The 21017-nt window shown below is 51.4% G+C and overlaps 2 protein-coding genes across 8 annotated transcripts in view; one reads left to right on the forward strand and one right to left on the reverse strand.

The window, feature by feature from the left end:
• ITGAD (integrin subunit alpha D) overlaps positions 1 to 16785 on the forward strand; it is a 33842-nt gene extending 17057 nt beyond the window's left edge. For 4 of the 6 annotated variants that reach the window (XM_032243300.1, XM_032243302.1, XM_032243304.1 and 1 more), the window contains 20 exons: positions 496 to 625; positions 981 to 1123; positions 1304 to 1444; positions 1532 to 1744; positions 3096 to 3226; positions 3358 to 3515; positions 4886 to 5040; positions 5298 to 5429; positions 6636 to 6709; positions 6937 to 7078; positions 8492 to 8608; positions 8721 to 8800; positions 8900 to 8983; positions 13338 to 13416; positions 13576 to 13683; positions 13795 to 13872; positions 14069 to 14182; positions 14324 to 14425; positions 14687 to 14797; positions 16185 to 16785. In XM_032243300.1, coding sequence (XP_032099191.1) covers positions 496 to 625; positions 981 to 1123; positions 1304 to 1444; positions 1532 to 1744; positions 3096 to 3226; positions 3358 to 3515; positions 4886 to 5040; positions 5298 to 5429; positions 6636 to 6709; positions 6937 to 7078; positions 8492 to 8608; positions 8721 to 8800; positions 8900 to 8983; positions 13338 to 13416; positions 13576 to 13683; positions 13795 to 13872; positions 14069 to 14182; positions 14324 to 14425; positions 14687 to 14797; positions 16185 to 16298 — 2406 coding nt within the window. In that variant the 3' untranslated portion in view covers positions 16299 to 16785. The remainder of the gene's footprint in view (positions 1 to 495; positions 626 to 980; positions 1124 to 1303; positions 1445 to 1531; positions 1745 to 3095; positions 3227 to 3357; positions 3516 to 4885; positions 5041 to 5297; positions 5430 to 6635; positions 6710 to 6936; positions 7079 to 8491; positions 8609 to 8720; positions 8801 to 8899; positions 8984 to 13337; positions 13417 to 13575; positions 13684 to 13794; positions 13873 to 14068; positions 14183 to 14323; positions 14426 to 14686; positions 14798 to 16184) is intronic. The other 2 variants (XM_032243301.1, XM_032243303.1) reach the window with 2 other exon arrangements.
• Positions 16786 to 18356: 1571 nt separating this feature from the next.
• The window catches only part of LOC116526716 (cytochrome c oxidase subunit 6A2, mitochondrial), a 9100-nt gene continuing 6439 nt past the window's right edge, over positions 18357 to 21017 (reverse strand). Inside the window, exons 2-4 of one of the 2 annotated variants that reach the window (XM_032243316.1) lie at positions 18909 to 19062; positions 18672 to 18810; positions 18357 to 18482 (exon numbers count right to left, since the gene is read on the reverse strand). In XM_032243316.1, coding sequence (XP_032099207.1) covers positions 18399 to 18482; positions 18672 to 18810; positions 18909 to 19062 — 377 coding nt within the window. In that variant the 3' untranslated portion in view covers positions 18357 to 18398. Of the gene's footprint in view, positions 18483 to 18671; positions 18811 to 18908; positions 19196 to 21017 lie in introns of those variants that run through there. The other variant, XM_032243317.1, reaches the window with a different exon arrangement.

The following is a 21017-nucleotide window of genomic DNA, read 5'->3' on the forward strand; positions in this document are numbered from 1 at the left end:
AGAAAACACCACTCAAAAAAAAAAAAAAAAAAAAAAAAAAAAAAAGAAGTTGACTCTTCCAGAGAGGGAAAATGAGCGGAGTCCCAGAGAAGGAGAAGGATAGGGAGGTGTCCAGGCCAAAGGCTTGATGTACTTTGGAACAGGGGGAGGCTCCATGGGTTTGACAGGGAAGGGTCCTAGGTGCCACCATAAGGCCTTAGATGGTTTTCTAGAGGGGGTGGCTGCATATTTGGGTTTGAGGAAACCTAGGACTGGGGACAGGAGACAGAGGGGAAGTGGTGAACACGGTGGGGGGCGGACAGGGCAGTGAGTGAGGGGGACCTGGCTGGTGGAGCAGTGGCTGTGGGGACAGGCAGAGGCCCAGAGGCTGCTGGTGAGGGCTGGGAAGACGAAAGCAAGCCAGGACGGTGAAACGCACGGGCCGCCGGCCTATCTCTGGAACACGCTGCCTTCCTGCTCTGGCCTCTGCTCAGCCCTGGAATCCTTTCTTCCCAGGATGGCCCCATCCTGGGTGCTGTGGGGAGCTTCAGCTGGTCTGGAGGTGCCTTCCTGTACCCCTCAAATATGAACCCCACCTTCATCAACATGTCTCAGGAGAATGTGGACATGAGGGACTCTTACCTGGGTGAGAAATGGTTAGAGGCTGGGGACAGGTGGGAGATGCGCTGCCCAGGGTGGGGTCCAGGGTTCTGGTGAGGGGGGATGGGGCTGTGCTGCCTGGGGTGGGGTTCAGGGTTCTAGGGAGGGGGGGATGGGGCTGTGCTGCCTGGGGTGGGGTTCAGGGTTCTGGGGAGTGGGGGATGGGGCTGTGCTGGCTGTGGTGGAGTCTAGTGTTCTGGGGAGTGGGGGATGGGAGCTGTGCTGGCTGTGGTGGGGTCCAGGGTTCTGGGGAGGGGGATGGGCTGTGCTGGCTGCTGTGTGGTCCAGGGTTCTGGGGACAGGGGGATGGGGACCTTTGTGCTGAGGCCTGGACCTCTCAGGTTACTCCACTCAGCTGGCCCTGTGGAAGGGGGTACAGAGCCTGGTCCTGGGGGCCCCCCGCTACCAGCACACCGGGAAGGCTGTCATCTTCACCCAGGTGTCCAGGAGATGGAGGATGAAGGCTGAAGTCACGGGGACCCAGGTTGGGCATGGCCAGAGCCAGAGGGGAAGATGAGGGTGTGGGCAGTGACCTGGGCAGAGGAGAGGAGGGAGGGGCTTTGGGGGCCTTTGGAGAGGCCCTGGTACCTGGGGAGAGGCGGGACCTGGCCCTCAGGGCTGCCTCTGGTGGGGCAGGCAGCACGACCCAGCCTCTGCCCTCCAGGTCGGCTCCTACTTTGGGGCCTCCCTCTGCTCCGTGGACATGGACAGCGATGGCAACACCGACCTGATCCTCATCGGGGCCCCCCATTACTACGAGCAGACCCGAGGGGGCCAGGTGTCCGTGTGCCCTTTGCCCAGGGGTGTGAGTGGCCTATGGGACCTGGGCTGGGTGGGGTCTGGTGTGGGTGGAGGGGTCGTCCGGGTTGGGCCTGACACTATTTGTGTCCAGCAGAGCGTGCAGTGGCAGTGTGACGCTGTTCTCCGAGGGGAGCAGGGCCACCCCTGGGGCCGCTTTGGGGCAGCCCTGACAGTGCTGGGGGACGTCAATGGGGACAAGCTGACGGATGTGGCCATCGGGGCCCCAGGAGAGGAGGAGAACCTGGGTGCTGTCTACCTGTTTCCCGGAGCCTCGGGATCCAACATCAGCCCCTCCCACAGCCAGGTGAGACCCCCCATCCCCTCCCCACATCTTCAGCCACTTCTAGTCCCAGCTCCTCCCCATGTCATGAGTTCACTGAAGGCAGCCTCCTGTCTCTGTCACCATTCTCTTCCTTGTTTTAGTGATTCATCAGCTAATCACAAATCATCTGTTCTCCTTTGTTCCAGAAAGCCTTCCATCTGTGTGGGCAGTTTAATGGTTAGGAGAGCAGGTTTTGAGGTCAGAGGCCAGTTCAAATCCCTGGCCTGGCCAGCCATCCTGAGCTGTGTGACCTACCGCAGGTGACTGACAGTCTCTGTCAGCCTTAGTTTCTTTCTATAAAGCCCAGAAATGATAAAACCAGCTCCTTAGGCCTCTTGTAGAAATAACAGTGAGAGTGCTAAGGCACCCTGCACCACTCTAGCTGAATATTCATGAGTGACCTAACCAGTGCCAAATACATGAATCTGTTATACGCCTATTGTTACGCTCTTATTTCATCACCAACCTGCACCCTCATGACGGGCTGGACCCAAAGAGCTCCCTTCTCTGTTTAGGGGTCCTGAGGTCCTTACCCCATTTGTTTTCTCTTTTTTTTTTTTTTTGAGAGAGAGTCTCACTCCGTCGGCCAGGCTGGAATGCAGTGATGAAATCTTGGCTCACTGCAACCTCTACCTCCTGGGTTCAAGCAATTCTCCTGCCTCAGCCTCTGAGTAGCTGGGATTGCAGGCAACTGCCACCATGCCTGACTAATTCTTATATTTTTAGTAGAGAAGGGGTTTCACCATAATGGCCAGGCTGGTCTTGAACTCCTGACCTCAGGTAATCTGCCTGCCTCGGCCTCCCAAAGCGCTGGGATTACAGGTGTGAGCCACCCCACCTGGCCGTATTTGCTTTCAATTTCTATCCCCTTATCCCTCCTTCCCAATTTCTATCTTCAGATCCTCTTTCACCACAATCTCTTTTCCAAATCTCTCTTCTCAAACCTTTCCCATCGCCTCCCTTTGACTTCTGCCTCTCTTGTCTCTCTGGCCAGCAGATCGCTGGAAAGATGAGGAAACTGAGGCACAGAAAGATTGAATCCTTGTCCCTGGCCTCGTGGCTCATAGATGGAGGAGTCAGAATTGGAACTAGAGACTGAATGAATGACACTCGGGTCACCAGGGCACCCTTCCAATCTCCACTCCTACAGCTGTTTCTTAGCAACCATCTCCCCACCCCTACCTCCTCTTGTCAGGCTCTTCTTGGTGACATCTGTTCACAACTCACCCTTCTGTCCTTCCCCCACGGCCCTACCTCCATATTCCCCTTGTTACTTATCTCCAAGTTCTTCCCCAGCCTTCTAGCCTGATTCACCCTTTTCTCTTCTGGCCAGCGGATCACGGGCTCCCAGCTCTCCCCCAGGCTGCAGTATTTTGGGCAGGCGCTGAGCGGGGGCCAGGACCTCACCCAGGATGGATTGGTGGACCTGGCGGTGGGGGCCTGGGGCCAGGTGCTCCTGCTCAGGTAGCAACTCCCCAGCTTCCCGTCCTTGCCCGCTGTGTCCTATTTACTGGTGCTGCCCACCCCCCCCCAGCTTCGTTCTCCTCCCAGAAGCCAGTGTCCTGTCCTCTCCCCTGCCCTTTCCTGCCCCTCAGGAGTCTGCCAGTGCTAAAAGTAAGGGTGGCCATGAGATTCAGCCCTGTGGAGGTGGCCAAGGCTGTGTACCGGTGCTGGGAAGAGAGGCCCAGCACCCTGGAAGCTGGGGATGCCAACGTCTGTCTCACCATCCACAAAAGCACATTTGACCAGCTAGGTGCGTTTCCCCAGTAAAGGGGGCCCTGGTCCCTCATTCTGTTGGAGCCCCAATGCCATCCTGAGACGGGATGGGCCCAGAAATCCAATCTCAGCTCCACATCCACTCACCACCTGTGCCAGAAACCTGGCTCATTCTCCCTCCTCCTCCTCACACCCTGGCCTGGGGATCCATCTCCAGGGCTGACCTAAAAAGTCCAACCAGTTCTCTCCTGGGCCCCAGCCACTGCCTTCCCCCAACCCCCAATTCTCTCCCACCAACACCAGAGTCATGACATGAAGCAGTCCCCACAGCTATTCTTGCACCCTCCCGCCTACTTTCCACAGAGGAACTAGAGGCGGCTGGTCCTAAAATGCAAATTTGGGCTCCTCACTCCCCTGCATAACCCCCTCTTGCATTTACAAAGACCCCAGTCCTTCCCTCTGATCCCCTCTCTGACTTGGCCTGCTGGCCTCTCTGGCCTCGCCGCATGCCGCTCCCCTCACTAGGCACACTTTTCATAAATGTGCCAGCCCTGCTCTTCTTTCCGGTCTTAGCCCTGTTCTCATGGTCCCGGACGGTCTCCCTACTCCTCGCCTGGCTCCTGCTCATCCTCCGGATGGCTGCTTACCTATGGCCCATCCAGGAGGCAGCCTGGCCAGGTCCAGCGAGTGTGCTCTCCTTAGAACCACAGGAGAGCCTCCGCTCGCACGGATCATGCTGTGACATCACTGCCCATGTGCTTGGCTTCTTTCTTAGATTGTGAGGTTCATGACAGCAGGGGCCATATCTAGCTAGCTAGCTAATCTACCATCTATCTACCAAATCTATCATATCTCTACTATCTATCATCTATCTATCTAATCTATCATCTAGCAATCTATCACCTATTATCTATCATCTATCTATCTAATCTATCACCTATCTAATCTATCATCTATCTACCAGTCTATCACCTATTTATTATCTATCATTTATCTATCTAATCTATCACCTATCTAATCTATCACCTACCAATCTATCACCTATTATTTATCATCTATGTAATCTATCACCTATCTAATCTATCATCTATCAATTTATCACCTATTATCTGTCATCTATCTATCTAATCTATCACCCATCCAATCTATCTACCAAATCTATCATCTATCTATCTAATCTATCACCTATGTAACCTATCCTCTATTTATCTATTATCCATCCATCCACCATCCATCCACCCATCATCTATCTATCCATCTATCTTCTCCGCATGTATCCCCAGCACGTGGTACAGTTCACAGCCCATAGAACTGTCCGGCAAAGATGTTTTGCATGAACAAATAAATCAAAACAGAGCATTCTGGGTTATTCCTGCCTTTTCATTTTCCACTTCTCCTGCACTTCAGGTGACATCCAAAGCTCTGTCGGGTATGAGCTGGCACTGGACCCAGGCCGTCTGACTTCTCGCGCCATTTTCGATGAGACAAAGACCCGAACTTTGACTCGAAGAAAAACCCTGGGACTGGGGGTTCACTGTGAAACCCTGAAGCTGCTTTTGCCAGTGAGGACTTTGGGTTCTGGGAAAGGGGAGGGAGGAGAAGCCCAAGGCTGGCCTGGAGCCCGGTTCTCCGGTTCTCCGCTGACTGAGGTGGGAAGGGTTAGGATGGTGGGGCTGGAGAGAGGAAAGTTGCGGCAGGAGGACCTGGCTCCACGGCTTGGATGGGGCACTGTCAGGGCAGAGGGAGTGGATGCAGGGGAGGAGGCCTTGTGGTGGAGCGTGGAGAGGGCAGGGGGTTCTTGAAGCCTGTTCTCCCTCAGGATTGTGTGGAGGATGTGATGAGCCCCATCATTCTGCGCCTCAACTTCTCCCTGCTGAGACAGCCCCTCCCCTCCCCCGAGAACCTTCGCCCCGTGCTGGCCGTGGGCTCACAAGACCTCTTCACTGCTTCTGTGAGTCTTCTGATGAAGCCCCAGGGATGTGCTGACCTCATTGTGTCTCCATGTGCTTACGAACCCACTGTAGCTCCCAATCACCCACCAGCCACATCCGTCCAGAGACCTGGCTCCAGCCTCTTCCCTCCTCCTCACACCCAGGCCTGGGGATTCTGACTCTAGGACTGGCCTGAAGTCTAGCCAGTTCTCTTCCTGGCCCCAGCTGCTGCCTTTCCCCTGCCCCCCAGTTCTCTCCCAGAGTCATGAGATGAAGTGGTTCCCATATCTATTCTTGCACCCTCCCACACATTTTCCACAGAGGAGCTAGAGTCAGTTGGTCTAAAATGCACATCTGGGCTCTTCACTCCCCTGGGTAACCTCCCTTGCATTTACAAAGACCTCAGTCCTTCCTTCTGATGCCCTCTCTGCCTTGGCCTCCTGGCCTCTCTGGCTTCATGGAATCCCACTCCCCATCACTAGACACACTTTCATAAATGCGCCAGCCTCGCTCTCCCTTCTGGTCTTAGGCCCTGTTCCCGCCTCCACCCACGTCCCCAGGCCCTGCACACATCCCAGGCGGTTCCCACTTTTCCCCAGCACAGACTCGTTCATTCCCAGATCCCTCCAAGTTTTCTCATTCCCTCCTCTGTGCCTTTGTCCCTGTTTCGCTTCTCATTTGGAAAACACTGCCTTCTGCCTTCTCTGCCCCTTTATCCTCTGAAGCTCCAGCCTCACCTCCCTCTCTTCTGAAGGCCACACTCAGCAGCTGCCGCCCCTTCCCTGGTCCCTGTTAAACCAAGGTGGTGCCACAGCAGATGCCACACGGCTGTTATCATAGCCATCTGCATCTACTTTTGAGGTTGTCTTGGAACTGTAGTTTCCTTGAGCGTAGGAACCATGGGGAATTCCTGTCATTTCCACCTTCCCCAGCCCCCACTCAACCCAGAACCTGCCCAGTTATTGGCACTTAAGAATGTTTGTGGAGTAATTGTTCTAGGATGAGCTGGGAGTGACTCAGCTGAACTAAAGTCCCTTGAAGCCAAGGATCTTGTTTTTTCTTTCTCATATGCCAACCTCCAAACTGCACTTCCTCCCTCATTGGTGTCCAGCAAAGTCCTGTGGGCAGTGGCTTAGCAATGTTCAATGTTGGTGGGCGCTTCTAACGAGGAGCTTGGAGAAAGACTAAGACATAAGATGGGAACAGAATATACTGTTTTGTCGCAGCTTCCCTTTGAGAAGAACTGTGGGCAAGATGACCTCTGTGAAGGGGACCTGGGTATCACCCTCAGCTTCTCAGGGTGAGCTGTAACATCTTTCATATCCAGACTCTTGAGCTTCCAAGTCCCCAGCCCTCCTGGGATGAGAAGTGCTTGTGCTGCTCGCTGGCTGTCTTTCTAACAAAAGTCATGTTGCCTGGGATGTTATCAGCCCAGAGCCCTGGAGTTCCCAGGGTCCTGCCCTGCCCTTCCCAGTTCCTGCCAATTTCCAGTGGAGTTCTACTTCCAGCCCCGTCCTTCCCCCTTAGCCTGCAGACTCTGACCGTGGGGCGGTCCCTGGAGCTCAATGTGATCGTGACTGTGTGGAACGCGGGCGAGGATTCCTATGGGACTGTGGTCAGCCTCTACTACCCAGCTGGGCTGTCCCACCGACGTGTGTCCGGAGCCCAGGTAACAATTGCTGCGGGCTCTAGTGGGAGGGGGCCTCTTTCCTGCCCTGCAGACCTGGGAGTTATAGAATGTTCTTTAAAATTCTTCTGTGATATGCTCTCTCTCTCTCTCTCTCTCACACACACACACACACACACAGACACACACATAGAGAGAGAGAGAGAGACAGAGAGAAAGTGCATACAGCATATGTACAGTTTAATGAATAATATTAAACAAACCATAGAGTTAACATCCAGATCAAGAAATAAATCACTGCTAGCATCCCCAGTACCTTCTCCCCATGTGCCTTTCCCCATCACAGATCCACTCTCTCCCCAAAGGTCATCATTATTCTGACTTTGTGGTCATCATTTCCTTGTATTTTCTTCTCCTTCTCTCGATCCCTCCCTCCCTCCCCTCCTCCCTTCCTTCCTTCCCTCCCTCCCTGTCTCTTTTTTTGAGGCACAATGACCATTCACTGCAGCCTAGACCTCCTGGGCTCAAGCAATCCTCCCACCTCAGCCTCTTGAGTAGCTGGGACTACAGGTACATGCCACCACCCCCAGCTAATTTTTTATTTTACTTACTTATTTATTTATTTTTTAGAGACAGGGTTTCACCATGCTTCCCAGGCTGGTCTCAAACTCCTGGCTCAAGTAATCCTCCTACCTCAGCCTCCCAAAGTGCTGAGATTACAGGCATGAGCCACTGTGCCTGGCCATATTGTTTCTGTGTGTGGGTCTTGTTTAAAAAACACTTCCAGGTTATAAAAATAGCTCCCTATATTATTTTCCAAATGCTTCATCATTTTGCTTTTTCACATTTAAGTCTTTAATCCATTTGGAATTTATTTTAATTTATGGAGTGAGATAGGGATCCAATTTCTTTTTCTTCTTTCTTCATTCTCCTCCTCTTCCTCTTGTTCTTTATTTTTCTTATTCTTTTTTTTTTTTTCTTGGTATGAGTCCATTTTCCTGGCATTGACGGAAATTGATTGAAAAGTCTGTCCTTGGCCAGGTGTGGTGGCTAATGGCTGTAATCCTAGCATTTTGGGAGGCCATGGTGGGCGGATCATCTGAGGTTAGGGGTTTGAGACCACCCTGGCCAACATGGTGAAACCCCATCTCTACTAAAAATACAAAAATATTAGCTGGGTGTGGTGGCAGTTGCCTGTAATCCCAGCTACTCGAGAGGCTGAGGCAGGAGAATTGCTTGAACCTGGGAGGCAGAGGTTGCAGTGAACCAAGATCACGCCATTGCACTCCAGCCTGGGTGACAAGAGTGAGATTCCATCTCAAAAAAAAAAAAAAAGAAAAAGAAAGAAAAAGAAAAAGTCTGTCCTTTTCCCTACTGCTCTGCAGCGCCACCACTGCTGCATATCAAGCCCACACATGCATGTGGGTAACTTAAAAATTCATTCAACTCCTCTAGAAGCAGCCCCATCAACGCGCCCTGCGCCTGGCATGTGAGGCAGTGCCCACTGAGCACGACGGCCTGAGGAGCAGCCGCTGCAGCATCAACCACCCCATCTTCCACGAGGGCTCTAACGTCAGTGCCTCCCCTAAAGTCCCCATCACTGTCCTCCTCCCTTGTCCCGATCTGTCCCTCACTCCCCCATGGCCTTCTTTTTATCTCCATTCCTTCCTCCTTCTTCCCTCAGGGCACCTTCATAGTCACATTTGATGTCTCCTACAAGGCCACCCTAGGAGCCAGGATGCTGATGAGGGCCAGTGCAAGCAGGTGGGTCCAGGCCAGGGGTCCCCCACCCTCCATCTCATGCCCCGGCTAGATATCCCTCTCCTGGATTCCTTCCTATTGGTCCCCCCTCTCTTTCTCCAGTGAGAACAATAAGGCTTCAAGCAACAAGGCCACCTTCCAGCTGGAGCTCCCAGTGAAGTACGCGGTCTACACCGTGATCAGCAGGTGCCCAGTCTCTGGCCCTCCCCTTGGCCCTCTGGCCTTCTGCTATGTCTGGTACCTCCCTCTGAGTCCCAGGCTGTTCTTCCAGTGATGTACATCTAAGCTCTTCTGTTTCGGGATGGCTTTGTGGGTGAAAAGCCATATATAATGATGTTTATGCCACATAAAGATGTTTCTGGGCCGGGCGCTGTGGCTCACGCCTGTAATCACAGCACTTTGGGAGGCCGAGGTGGGTGGATCACCTGAGGTCAGGAATTCCAGACCAGCCTGGCCAACATGGTGAAGCCCCATTTCTACTAAAGATACAAAATTAATTAGCTGGGTGTTGTGACACATGCCTGTAATCCCAGCTACTTGGGAGACTGAGGGAGGAGAATCACTTGAATCCGGGAGGTGGAGGTTGCAGTGAGTCAAGATTACACCACTGCACTCCAGCCTGTATGACACAGCAAGACTGTCTAAAAAAAAAAAAAAAAAAAGCTGGGCGTGGTGACATGTGCCTGTAATCCCAGCTATTCGGGAGGCTGAGGCAGGGGAATCTCTTGAACCAGGAGGCGGAGGCTGCAGTGAGCTGAGATTGTGCCACTGCACCCCAGCCTGGGCAACAGAGTGAGATTCTGTCTCAAAAAAAAAAAAAAAGTTTCTGTCAACGATGGAAATTATCATGGAGCTGAAAAATTCCTATCACCTAGTGATGTCATAGCAGTTGTAACATTATAGTGCAACTGATTGCCTTTTTAAAAATGTCTAGACTCACAAATACTTTCCATTGTGTTACAATTGCCTACAATATCCAGTAGATTAATATGCCGCACAGGTTTGTAGTACAGGAGCAATAGGCTACACCATATCACCTAGCTGTGCAGTAGGCTCTACCATCTAGGTTTGCAAACTGTGAGGTTTCACAATGATGAAATTGCCTAAGGCCAGGTGTGGGGCGCACACCTGTAATCCTTGCACTTTGGGAGGCCGAGGCAGGAGGATCACCTGAGGTCAGAGTTCAAGACCAGCCTGGCCAACATGGTGAAACCCTGTCTCTACTGAAAATACAAAAATTAGCTGGGGCAGTGGCACGTGCCTATAATCCCAGCTACGGGGGAGGCTGAGGCAGGAGAATTGTTTGAATTTGGGAGGCAGAGATTGTGGTGAGCCAAGATTGCACCATTACATTCCAGCTCCGGGGTGACAGAGCAAGACTGTCAAAAAAAAGGAAGGAAGGAAGGAGGGGAGGGAGAGAGAGAAAGTGAGAGAGAGAGAGAGAGAGAGAGAGAGAGAGAGAGAGAGAGAGAGAGAGAAATTGCCTAATGATGAATTTCTCGGAATGTATCCTTGGTGTATTTGTAACCTAATAATATACACATAGCTCTTGCTGCTTCCCTGAAATTGACTTGCTGGTGGGACACACACACTTTGCCACCGCGGAGACTTTCCCCCTCTCCCTCCAAAAGGGAAGCTGTTTCTTCTTTTTTTTTTTAAACATGAAACAAATCCTGTCCTTTGTACTAAGTGTGAATGTGCTGAAGCAAAGCTGCTAGATGGAGATCAAGGCTTTTCTGAGCACCCTGAATTGGGGAGCTTGTGCCCAACAGGATATGGGCTGTCACCACACAGAGGAAAGAAAAGGTCAGGTTTCTATAAAACTCAGAGTGGGGCAGAGGTGTGAGAAACTGTTGGGAAGGTCTCTAAGAGCCCAGCTGAGGCAGCACAGGAAGGGCGAGTATAGGGCTGAGGGCAAGAGGGTTCTTTGCAGGGGGGTGGAGGTTCAGGGGCAGGCCAGGCTGGACGCAGAGCGAGACATCCCACACACTGTGGCTGAAAGCCTGTAATATTGCCGTGGGACAGAGTTTGCTGCTTCTGCTTTTGTTTTTTTTGTTTTGAGATGGAGTCTCACTCTGTCGCCTAGGCTGGAGGGCAGTGGTGCAATCTGGGCTCACTGCAGCCTCCACTCCCCAGGTTCAAGCAATTTTCCTGCCTCAGCCTCCTGAGTTGCTGGATTACAAGCATCACAACCACGCCTGGCTAATTTTTGTATTTTTAATAGAGACGGGGTTTCACCACGTTGGTCAGGCTGGTCTTGAACTCCCGACATCAGGTGATCCACCTGCCTCAGCCTCCCAAAGTGCTGTGATTACAGGCATGAGCCACCATGCCTGGCTGCAGTTGCTTCTGATGTATGAAGTTATTAGGGGAAGGAGGGAGGGAGATCAAGGAGTATCATTCTTTCAAGCCACATAGAAGTTTCCCTTTCTATCCACGGGAAAATACTTGCAATAAGAGCTTACAGTTACGTATACCCATGCCAGGCATTGTTTTATGTTGCTGTTGTCTTACGGTGGTTTTCTTGCATCGTCATAATACTTTACATGTATTTACATTTATTTGATTCTCCCAATAATTAAATTGTTATCCCCATTTTCACTGACAAAGATATCAAGAACTGAAATACATTGCCCCTTTCAATCTCCAAGTAAGCAACAGAATCAGGAATCAGACCCAGACGGTTTGGCTGCAGAGTCTGTGCCCACACCGTACGTGGCACGCCCCTCTGAAGACTGGGGAAAGCTGGGTAGTTTACTTAGATCTGAAAACAGGCTTAGGCTGCGCATGGTAGCTCATGCCTGTAATCCCAGAACTTTGGGAGGCTGAGTGCTGGGATTACAGGCATGAGTGGGAGGAGTGCTTGAGCCTAGGAGTTTAAGACCAGCCTGGGCATCATAGTAAGACCTCATCTCTAACAAAAAATAAATAAAAAGGAAAATTAAATTAAATTTAAAAAAATGAAAAGAGGTTTAGAACTAGATTTTAAGGTGAGAAAACAGAAACAGAGAGAGAAGGGTTTGGGGTAGGGGGCACAGAACACAGCCAGCATACTTAGGGAAAAATAAACCCTAAGATTTATGGAGGACTCCCTGTATGCTGGGCACTGCCAAGCCCTGGTCACAACTCTACTACAGGGAGATGCCATGATTGGCATCCCTATTTTAAAGAGGGAAAAGCTACAGGCTCCAGAGACGTGAAGTGGCTTGCCTCGGTGACTCAGCTAGGAAGTGGTAGACCTGAGATGTGAACCCAGGCGGTTTGACATTGGAGCCCGTGTTCTTCGTCATCAGGCTGATGGGGGGTAGAGTGCTGGGGCCCAGAGTTTCTGTGCAGCTGGTCTGGCTGCTGCATGCGAGGTGCAGGCCCCCCCTCTGCTGGTCTGCTTGCTTTTGCCTTTTTTTTTTTTTTTTTTGAAACAGGGTCTCACTCTGTGCCCAGGCTGGAAGGCAGTGGTATGGTCACATCTCACTGCAGCCTCGACCTCCCAGGCTCACACAATCTCCTGCCTCATCCTCCTGAGTAGCTGGGACCACAGGCGTGTACCGCCATGTGCAGCTAATTTTTGTTTTTTAAAATTTTTTGCAGAGTTGAGGTCTCTCTATGTTGTCCAGGCCAGTCTCGAACTCCTGGGCTCAAACGATCCTAACTCTCTAAGTGTTGGGATTACAGGCATGAGTCACCTCACCTGGCCAGTGTGCTCATTTCTAGTAAAACTTTAGATGCTAAGTGGTGAGAGGGCAGGGAGTGTGGCTTAACTTGAATCCCCAGTGCCAACACACAGCCTGTGTTTGCTGAAGGATGGTTAGATGGATAGACCCCACCCACCGCCTGGAACACTGATGTCCCTTCCACAGGCTCGTGTGTCCTGCCCCAGGACAGATTAATCTATGTTCTTCATTCCCACCATGAAGGGGTCCTCACTCCATGTCTTCCTGAGTGACCCAGCTTTCATTCCTAGAGTCCCCTTAGGCTAGCTTATTCTGGTGCAGTCTCTGTAAGCATTACCAGAGGCCAACCACTACTTATTAGAGAAAGCAATGCAAACGCCTTTGCTCCATGGGAAAATGTTTGTAGGAGGGCTGAGGCTTAAGTTGGGCCTTTAAGTGTAAATTTCCAAAGGGAGAGAGAGTAAGAATGTTCCAAGAAGAGTCTGAGCAAAGTTACGACGCTGTGAAAGAGGCAGTGGTGTGCAGGGCAGAGCTGGCGGATCTGGGCAATTCGAGGGACTTCGGAGGGAGGGGAGCTGAAGCCGAGGCAGCAGAGGTTATGTGGGACCATCTTTCATTTATTTATTTTGAATAGGGACCGGGTCTCACTATGTTGCCTTAGCTGGTCTCGAACTCCTAGGCTCAGGCGATCTTCCTGCCCTGGCCTCCCAAAGTGCTGGGATTACAGGCATGAGCCACCACCAACAGGTGGGACCATCATTATTTCCCTGAGACATCTGCCCGGCCCAACAGAGCTCTCTGCAGTAGGACAGGGCACAACTGGGGACAGTTTCAGGGCTGTTTTTCACCAACAGGCTCTCTCTCTCCAGGCAGGAAGAACCCACCAAGTACTTGAACTTTTCAACCTTCGATGAGAAGAAAATGAAAGAGGTGGAGCATCGATACCGCGTGAGAGCCTAGGGAGTATCCATGTTTGCCTTCCACAGCATGCAGAATGCTGGAAGTTGGTGGGGAAGATGGAGAGGCGCCTCGGAGTAGGGCCAGGAGGGAAGTGGGACATGGGAGGCTCCAGGGACCACAATAGTGCTCTGCCTTTATTTCCTGCAGGTGAAAAACCTCAGCCAGCGAGGTCTGGCCGTCAGCGTTAACTTCTGGGCTCCCATCCTGCTGAACGGTGTGCCTGTGTGGGATGCGGTCGTGGAGGCCCCAGACCAGGTACCCGCCCGCCTCTCCTCTATCTCCAGACTGACATCCCACAGCACTGCACTCCCTCTTACCAGGGACGTGTTGCTCATTCTGTGGCTAAGTGCTTCTCTCTCTCCCCAGAGTCTCCCCTGTGTATCAGAGAGAAAATCTCCCCAGCATTCTGACTTCCTGATCCAGATTTCCAGAAGTCCCATGCTGGTGAGAAGGGCCCTGAACCCCCATTGCAAGATCAGCCCCCACCGGGGGATCCCAGGAAATGTACTGCTATAACTGTCATCCCGGGAAATGTCCTATAACTGTTCATCTGTCCCCCACCCCAAACCTGACCATATTTTTTCCTATGGTTCCTTCCTCAGTGAAGAACCCCTCAGCTTCACCCCTCTTCTGCCCCCAGGACTGCTCCATTGCTGACTGCCTGCGGTTCCGCTGTGACATCCCCTCCTTCAGCATCCAGGAGGAGCTGGACTTCACCCTGAAGGGCAACCTCAGCTTTGACTGGGTCCGCCAGGTGTGTGGGTGCAATGGCAGAGCCCCTGCCCCGGACTCAGGCGGGACCTGGCGTGTCTATGCCCATCTGTAAGCCAGGGCATCCCCGGAGCTCTGAGCCTCCCCAGAGCCAGTTCCACAGGTTTCCCCAACCCCTTTACAGACATCGCAGAAGAAGGTATCGGTCGTGAGTGTGGCTGAAATTACATTCGACACATCTGTGTACTCCCAGCTTCCTGGACAGGAGGCATTTATGAGCGCTCAGGTAGAGACTGTGGTGGGGGCAGCATCCAGGCTGGAAAGAGGGCCCCTGGGGCTCCATCTGCAGTGCTGAGTGGGGGTTTGTAAGCCTGGGGGAGGAGGGTGAAGGTCTCTGGGCAGGACAGCTGTCCCTAAGGGCATGGGTGCTGCTGCATCTCACCCCTTGGAGCAGGGACTCGGGGAGGAGAGGAGGGACATAAACGTTGGGGAACCTGGGAGGCATCTGGGATGGCAGGAGGCCGGGGCTCTCTGATTTCTAAATCAGATGGAGACCGTGCTAGAAGAACACGAGGACTACAATGCCATCCCCCTCATCATGGGCAGCTCTGTGGGGGGTCTGCTGCTGCTGGCGCTCATCACAGCTGCACTGTACAAGGCAAGTGTTTAATCCCGCTCTTTTTTTTTTCTTTTTCTTTTTTTTGAGATGGAGTTTCCACTTGTTGCCCAGGCTGGAGTGCAATGGTGCAATCTCGGCTCACTGCAACCTCCGCCTCTCGGGTTCAGGCAATTCTCCTGCCTCAGCCTCCTGAGTAGCTGGGATTACAGGCATGCACCACCATGTCCAGCTAGTTTTTTGTATTATTAGTAGCGACAGGGTTTCACCATGTTGGCCAGGCTGGTCTCGAACATCTATCCTCAGGTGATCCACTTGCCTCAGCCTCCCAAAGTGCTGGGATTACAGGCGTGAGCCAATGCGTCTGGGCTTATCCCACTCTTGACATCACCAGAATCCAACCCAAGCCTCCTACAGACGGGGCGGTATAGTGAGAACTCAGGTATCTGTGGAGGCAAGCAGGCCTGGACACACATTTTGGCTCTATCATGTACTCACTGTTTAATGTTAGGCAAGTCTAGCCAAATCGCTGGATCTGTTTCTCTCTCTCCCTTTCTTTTTTTTGTCTCAGTCACCCAGCCTGGAGTGCAGTGGTGCGATCTCGGTTCACTGCAATCTCCACCTCCTGGGTTCAAGAGATTCTCATGCCTCAGCCTCCCAAGTAGCTGGGACTACAGGCACACACCACCCCACCCAGCTAGTTTTTGCATTTTTAGTAGAGACAGGGTTTCACCATGTTGGCCAGGCTGGTCTCGAACTCCTCACCTCATGTGATCCACCCACCTTGGCTTCCCAAAGTGCTGGGATTACAGGTGTGAGCCACTGCGTCCGTTATTATCATTTTTGAAATGATAATAATGCTTATATCATAGAGTGGCTGAAGTGAGAGAGGCCAGGGCATGTGCACAGACCTGCCTGCATCTATGCTGTCCTGCTATGGTCATGTGTGTACCTACTGTGCTCGGGGCTAGCAGAAACTTGATATATGATAACTGTTGTTCACGTAAATGTTCTCGCACACAAACATGTTAGCTTGGTTGTCATCTCCTCTTCTCTCTCAGCTTCTTCTTACTCCCAGATTTTTTCCCTGCCCTCTTCCCCAGCTTTTCTTTTTTTTTTTTTTTTTTTTTTGGTATGGAGTCTTGCTCTGTCGCCCAGGCTGGAGTGCAATGGCACGATCTTGGCTCACTGCATCCTCTGCCTCCTGGGTTTAAGCAATTCTGCCTCAGCCTCCTGAGTAGCTGGGATTACAGGCGCATGGCACCACACTGGGCTAATAGAGACAGGGCTTCACCATGTTGGCTAGGCTAGTCTCAAACTCCTGTCATCAGGTGATCCACCTGCCTCAGCTTTCCAAAGTGCTGGGATTATAGGTATGAGCCACCATGCCCAGCCTTACCCAGCTTTTCTAATTTACTTCCCCTGATAGCTTGGCTTCTTCAAACGCCACTACAAGGAAATGCTGGACGACAAGCCTGAAGACACTGCCACATTCAATGAGGAGGATTTCAGCTGTGTGGCCCCAAATGTGGCTTTGTCCTAATAATCCACTTTTCTGTTTATCTCTACCCCTGTGAGCTGGTCTTCCTTGCACCCATAAATCAACTTACATGGAAATAACTTCTGCATAGATCTGCCAAGGCCTGAGCAACCTATCAGGTGCTAAGCACCTTCTCAGAGAGATAGATATTATAATATTTTTACATGTCTGTCCACCTTTTTCAGCGATTACCCACTTTTTATAGAAGCAGGCATGGTACCAACATAAAATTTTATATATATAAGAAATGTCACATGAAATGAGGATGTTTATAGCACACTTTCCTTGCATGGGAGAGCAAGGACCTGAGTGCCAGTCTGGGAATAGTTGGGGAAACCTGTTTGTGGGCATTGAAACAGTTCTCTCATTTTCTATGGCAACGGATGCCTGAGATCATCTTTTCTTTTTCTGTTTTTTTTTCCTTTTTTTTTTTTTTGAGACAGAATCTTGCTCTGTCACCCAGGCTGGAGTGCAGCAGGGCAATCTTGGCTCAGTGCAACCTCTGCCTCCCGAGTTCAAGCGATTCTCCTCTTCAGCCTCCTGAGTAGTTGGGACTACAGGCACATGCCACCAGGCCTGGCTAATTTTTGTATTTTTAGTACAGATGGGGTTTCACCATATTGGTCAGACTTGTCTTGAATTCCTGACCTTGTGATCTGCCCGTCTCAGCCTCCCAAAGTGTTGGGATTACAAGTGTGAGCCACCATCTTTTCTTAATTGGGCTGAGGGGTGTATCGGGGAGAGGGTCAGAGTGTGTGTGTGTGTGTGTGTGTGTGTGTGTGTGTATGCACACACACACACAGGCATGCATTGATCATGGGTTTTTGAACACACTGCAGGTTCCTCCATAATGGCAAGTGGGCAGACTGTCCTGGGCGGTGAATGTGGGAGGTAGAAAAGTTCCTCTTCGAAGTTTCTTTTCTTGTTAAAGAATAAATCCTTCTTGCTTGTTGTTAATAACTTTGTTAAGCCCTATCCTATGTAGCTGTTAGACATGGTTACAGGCACATAGTACATTCTATGTCCTTCAACTTTAACCAAAATATCTGTGCTGAACATGCTCACAGGCATGTCTCCACTTGCAGCCTATGCCCCTTCCTTATTTGGACTTCCTTTCTGTTCTCCATTACTTTTACCTTTTTAGAAAAGTTTTAAGTTGTTAGCAAATCAGGTTTTAGTTTAGAATGTGAGGTCTGGCTCCAACCAATGGAGATCAGTCACAGCAGTAAGGACAACCCCAAATGTGTAAGGGATAAATATGTCTGCTTTTCCTTTGTTCATTGAACTCTTGTGGTAAGATGGCTACTGAGGGTACCCTTCCTGCAGGAAGTAAAAATTGCCTTGCTGAGAGATCCTTTGTCTCAGTGCTCATTTTTCTTTGCAGCACTGAGCATCTGTTTCCAACATGAAATGTCCACAGCTCATCTAAACTCCAGTCCCCCTTGAATGGGGTGCCCAGAAGCCAGGAGAGCCAGCTAGGAGCATGTGATTTCCCAAATAGAAGCCCCATTAAGAAAGGTCATAGAGAATGACCGAAAGATTCCAAATCCAGTATTAGGTCCCCAGGCCACACACACAGGACGGTGGAGCCTGTGTCTGAAATTCAGATAGCTGGGATTCAGAGACACCAGTGGCTCAGGTGTCAGGCGAGAAGCAGACTTCAGGATCTGCAGCCCGGGACTCCCAGGAGAACAGGCTGCCCGAACTTGGACAAGTCATTTAATCCCTGAGAATCTCAGGTCCTCCTCTGGAGAAGGGGAACCAAAATTATACCCTGCTCCCAGAGTTACTGCGGGGATTCAGTGTATGGGGAAGCCCATTACAGCCGAGAGCCCTAATTATTAACAGGTGTGTGAGAGAGAAAGGACTCATTATTACTAGGTGAGAGAGAGGAAGCTGGGATCACCTACCTGTGCATGGGGGAGGAACACCCCAGTATCAGCGACGTGGGTAAAACACGTGGAGCGCCCACCGAGCTGTGTGCATGCGTGGAACAAGACCGCACTCGGTGCCTCTGCCAGCGCTCCCCGCGGCCCCGCCCTCCCCACAGAGCCACGGACGTGACGCTTCACACCTTTATTGCACCCGTGGACGTCAGGGGTCTCAGGGGCTTTCGTAACCCGTGGGCAGAGGGTTGACGCGGGAATTGTGGAACAGAGTGTGGTTGCCGTCCCCCCAGGGGAAGCGCTGCGGAGAGAGCGGAAGAGGGAGGGCGGGTGAGCGCCGAGTCCGGCTCCGCCCCTCCCGCGCCCCCCCACCCCCCGCTCCCCTGCGCACACATCCCGCACCCCTCCCACCCCCACGTCCCCAGTGCGCCCGTCCCTCGCCCCCACCCACGCGCCTGTCCCGCGCCCCCCGCGCGCCCGTCCCGGGTACCTTGGTGCGGATGCGGAGGTGGGGATAGGCAATGAACTCAGGGCGCGGGCGGTGGCCTGAGTGGAGATAGGCGTTGAGGGTGCAGAGGGCCACGCTCGGCAGTGCCAGCACGAAGGTCAGCAGGCGCCAGGTGCGAGCTGCGGGCAGAGCGAAGTGAACGCAGCAGGCCTGGGGGGGCGGGCCCGGGAACAGGTGGGCAGGGTCGGGGAGCCCCGGCATCCGCCCGCTCCCCACTCACCGGTCCCTCCATGGCCTTCTTTGGCAGCGCTGGCGAAGCCCCGGCTCAGGGCCCTCAGCGGCAAAGCCATGGCGGTGTGGGGAGCCGGGAACCAGTACTGTCCTGGCTCTCCTTCCTGGGGCCTGGGGTTTCCTCCCCTCTCTGGCCAATCACCTGTTGAATCTGGATTACAGGCGGCTATTTTTAGGGGTTTCTATATTTAAAATGGGGCCTGACTGGCTTGAGGGCGTCTCCAGACAGCTGTTGTCCTGTGCCTCTTATTTTGGAGAGGGGGTATTTAAAGTGCAATGCCATTCTTTTTATGTAGTTGCAGGGAAAATATTTTGTTCCCTATTCTATGCCTGGTGGCTGGCACACGGTTAGCCTTTAATAAATATTTGTAGAATGAATAAAATTTTTTTGAGTCTGTCTTTCAGCTGTAAAATGTGTAATAATTCATACCTTAAAAGAATTTTTAAATCATAGAGACGGGGATCTCACTGTGTTGTCCAGGGTGGTCTGGAACTCTTGGGCTCACGTGATCCTCCCACCTCAGCCTCCCACAGTGCTGGGATTATAGGCATGAGCCACTGCTCCCGGCCCTTAAATGATTTTTATGAAGTTTATGTAAGGTGGGAATGTGTCAACCTAGATTTTGGCTGGTAATACTAGTTCAGTATATGTATTCGTCACAGTTCTTTGTAAAGAACAGAACTCACTCTCACTAGTTTTAAAAGATAATTGAGACTCTTAGGTAGCTCACTATGTCTGGTATGGCCAGAGAGGCCTACAGTCTGCACAGTCAGAAACAAGTCACTCTGTTGGCCAGCTGCAGTGACAACCCCACAGCTCACACTGCTGGATCCTCAATGCCGAAAACTTCATTAATGCTGCCCTGGAAAGCCAGAGTCTTCCACCCTCATCCCCATGAAACCTGTATCCTGGGTCACTCTTCTGAAAGAGTCATGTGATCGCACCCACTGGCAACCCCTAGGTGCCCAAGATGCAGGAGGGGCTGGGAAACTGAGCTCTGGATTCTGTCTTAGGGAGGCAGGAATTGTAGGAAAAATCCCCAGGTCTAGGATGAATATTCAAGTCTCTGAGCAGCCACAAGCCTGACAGGTGTCTACTGCAAAGTGCATTATTTCAATCTGAAAAATATGACTGCTCGGTGAAAGTAAGTCTAGACGGGGCCGGTATGAACCCTCTATCAAAGCAGGCCACAAGAAAGCCACAAGACCAGGCAGGGATGACATGTGCCTGTTCTGCCCTCAGCACCCAGCGTGGACCTTGGCATGAAGTAGGTGTTCTAAAAATATGTATCTAATGAATGCTTGAATGTTGTTCCTTTGGTTAACCCTACAGCAATGCCTTTTCAGAGTTACAATCCAACAGGAAGCTTCCAGCTTTTATCAAGGGTTGATGTACCTAATATGAACTTAATATACAAAAGAAAAATGAATTATATAGACATCTAATCTGAATTTAATATATAAAAGAAAAACGAGGAAGGTACATTTTCGAGAATGGGCCATATACCTGTTTCTCCTCGGTAATAAGCTGAACACTAGGTTCGACCTAACTTTAAGCTGCTGCTGCTACTTTTTAAAAAACTAACCTCCTTGAGCAGTCAAATGTTATACACTGTTGCAAAATTATTCCCTCACAGTTGTTTTCCCCAGTTGGACTTTGGCATTGTTGCAGAGAAGATGGGGCCCTATTCCAGTTAAAGATAACTGGCATCTCCCTGCGCACATAGCCCCCTCCCTACGTATATAAGGTAATGGCTCCTGGAGAAAACAGAAACGAAGATGATACTTTTACTTTAAAAAGTAGTGAGATGTGGTGGCTCACACTTGTAATCCCAGCTCTTTGAGGGGCCCAGGCAGGAGGACTGCTTGAGATCAGGAGTTTGAGGTCAGCCTGGGCAATGAAGTGAGACACCATCTCTTAAAAAAAAAAAAAAAATTAGCTGGGTGTGGTGGTGCATACCTGTAGTTCCAGCTACTTGGGAGGCTGAGGCAGGAGGACTGCTTGAGCCCAGGAGAAGGAGGCTGCAATGAGCTGTGATTGTACCACTGTACTCCAGCTTGGGTGACAGAGCAAGACTCTGTCTCCAAAAAAAAAAA

This window comes from Sapajus apella, unplaced genomic scaffold (assembly GCF_009761245.1).
Source record: "Sapajus apella isolate SASKATOON/1434 unplaced genomic scaffold, GSC_monkey_1.0 scaffold51, whole genome shotgun sequence".
Classification (NCBI taxonomy): Eukaryota; Metazoa; Chordata; class Mammalia; order Primates; family Cebidae; genus Sapajus; species Sapajus apella.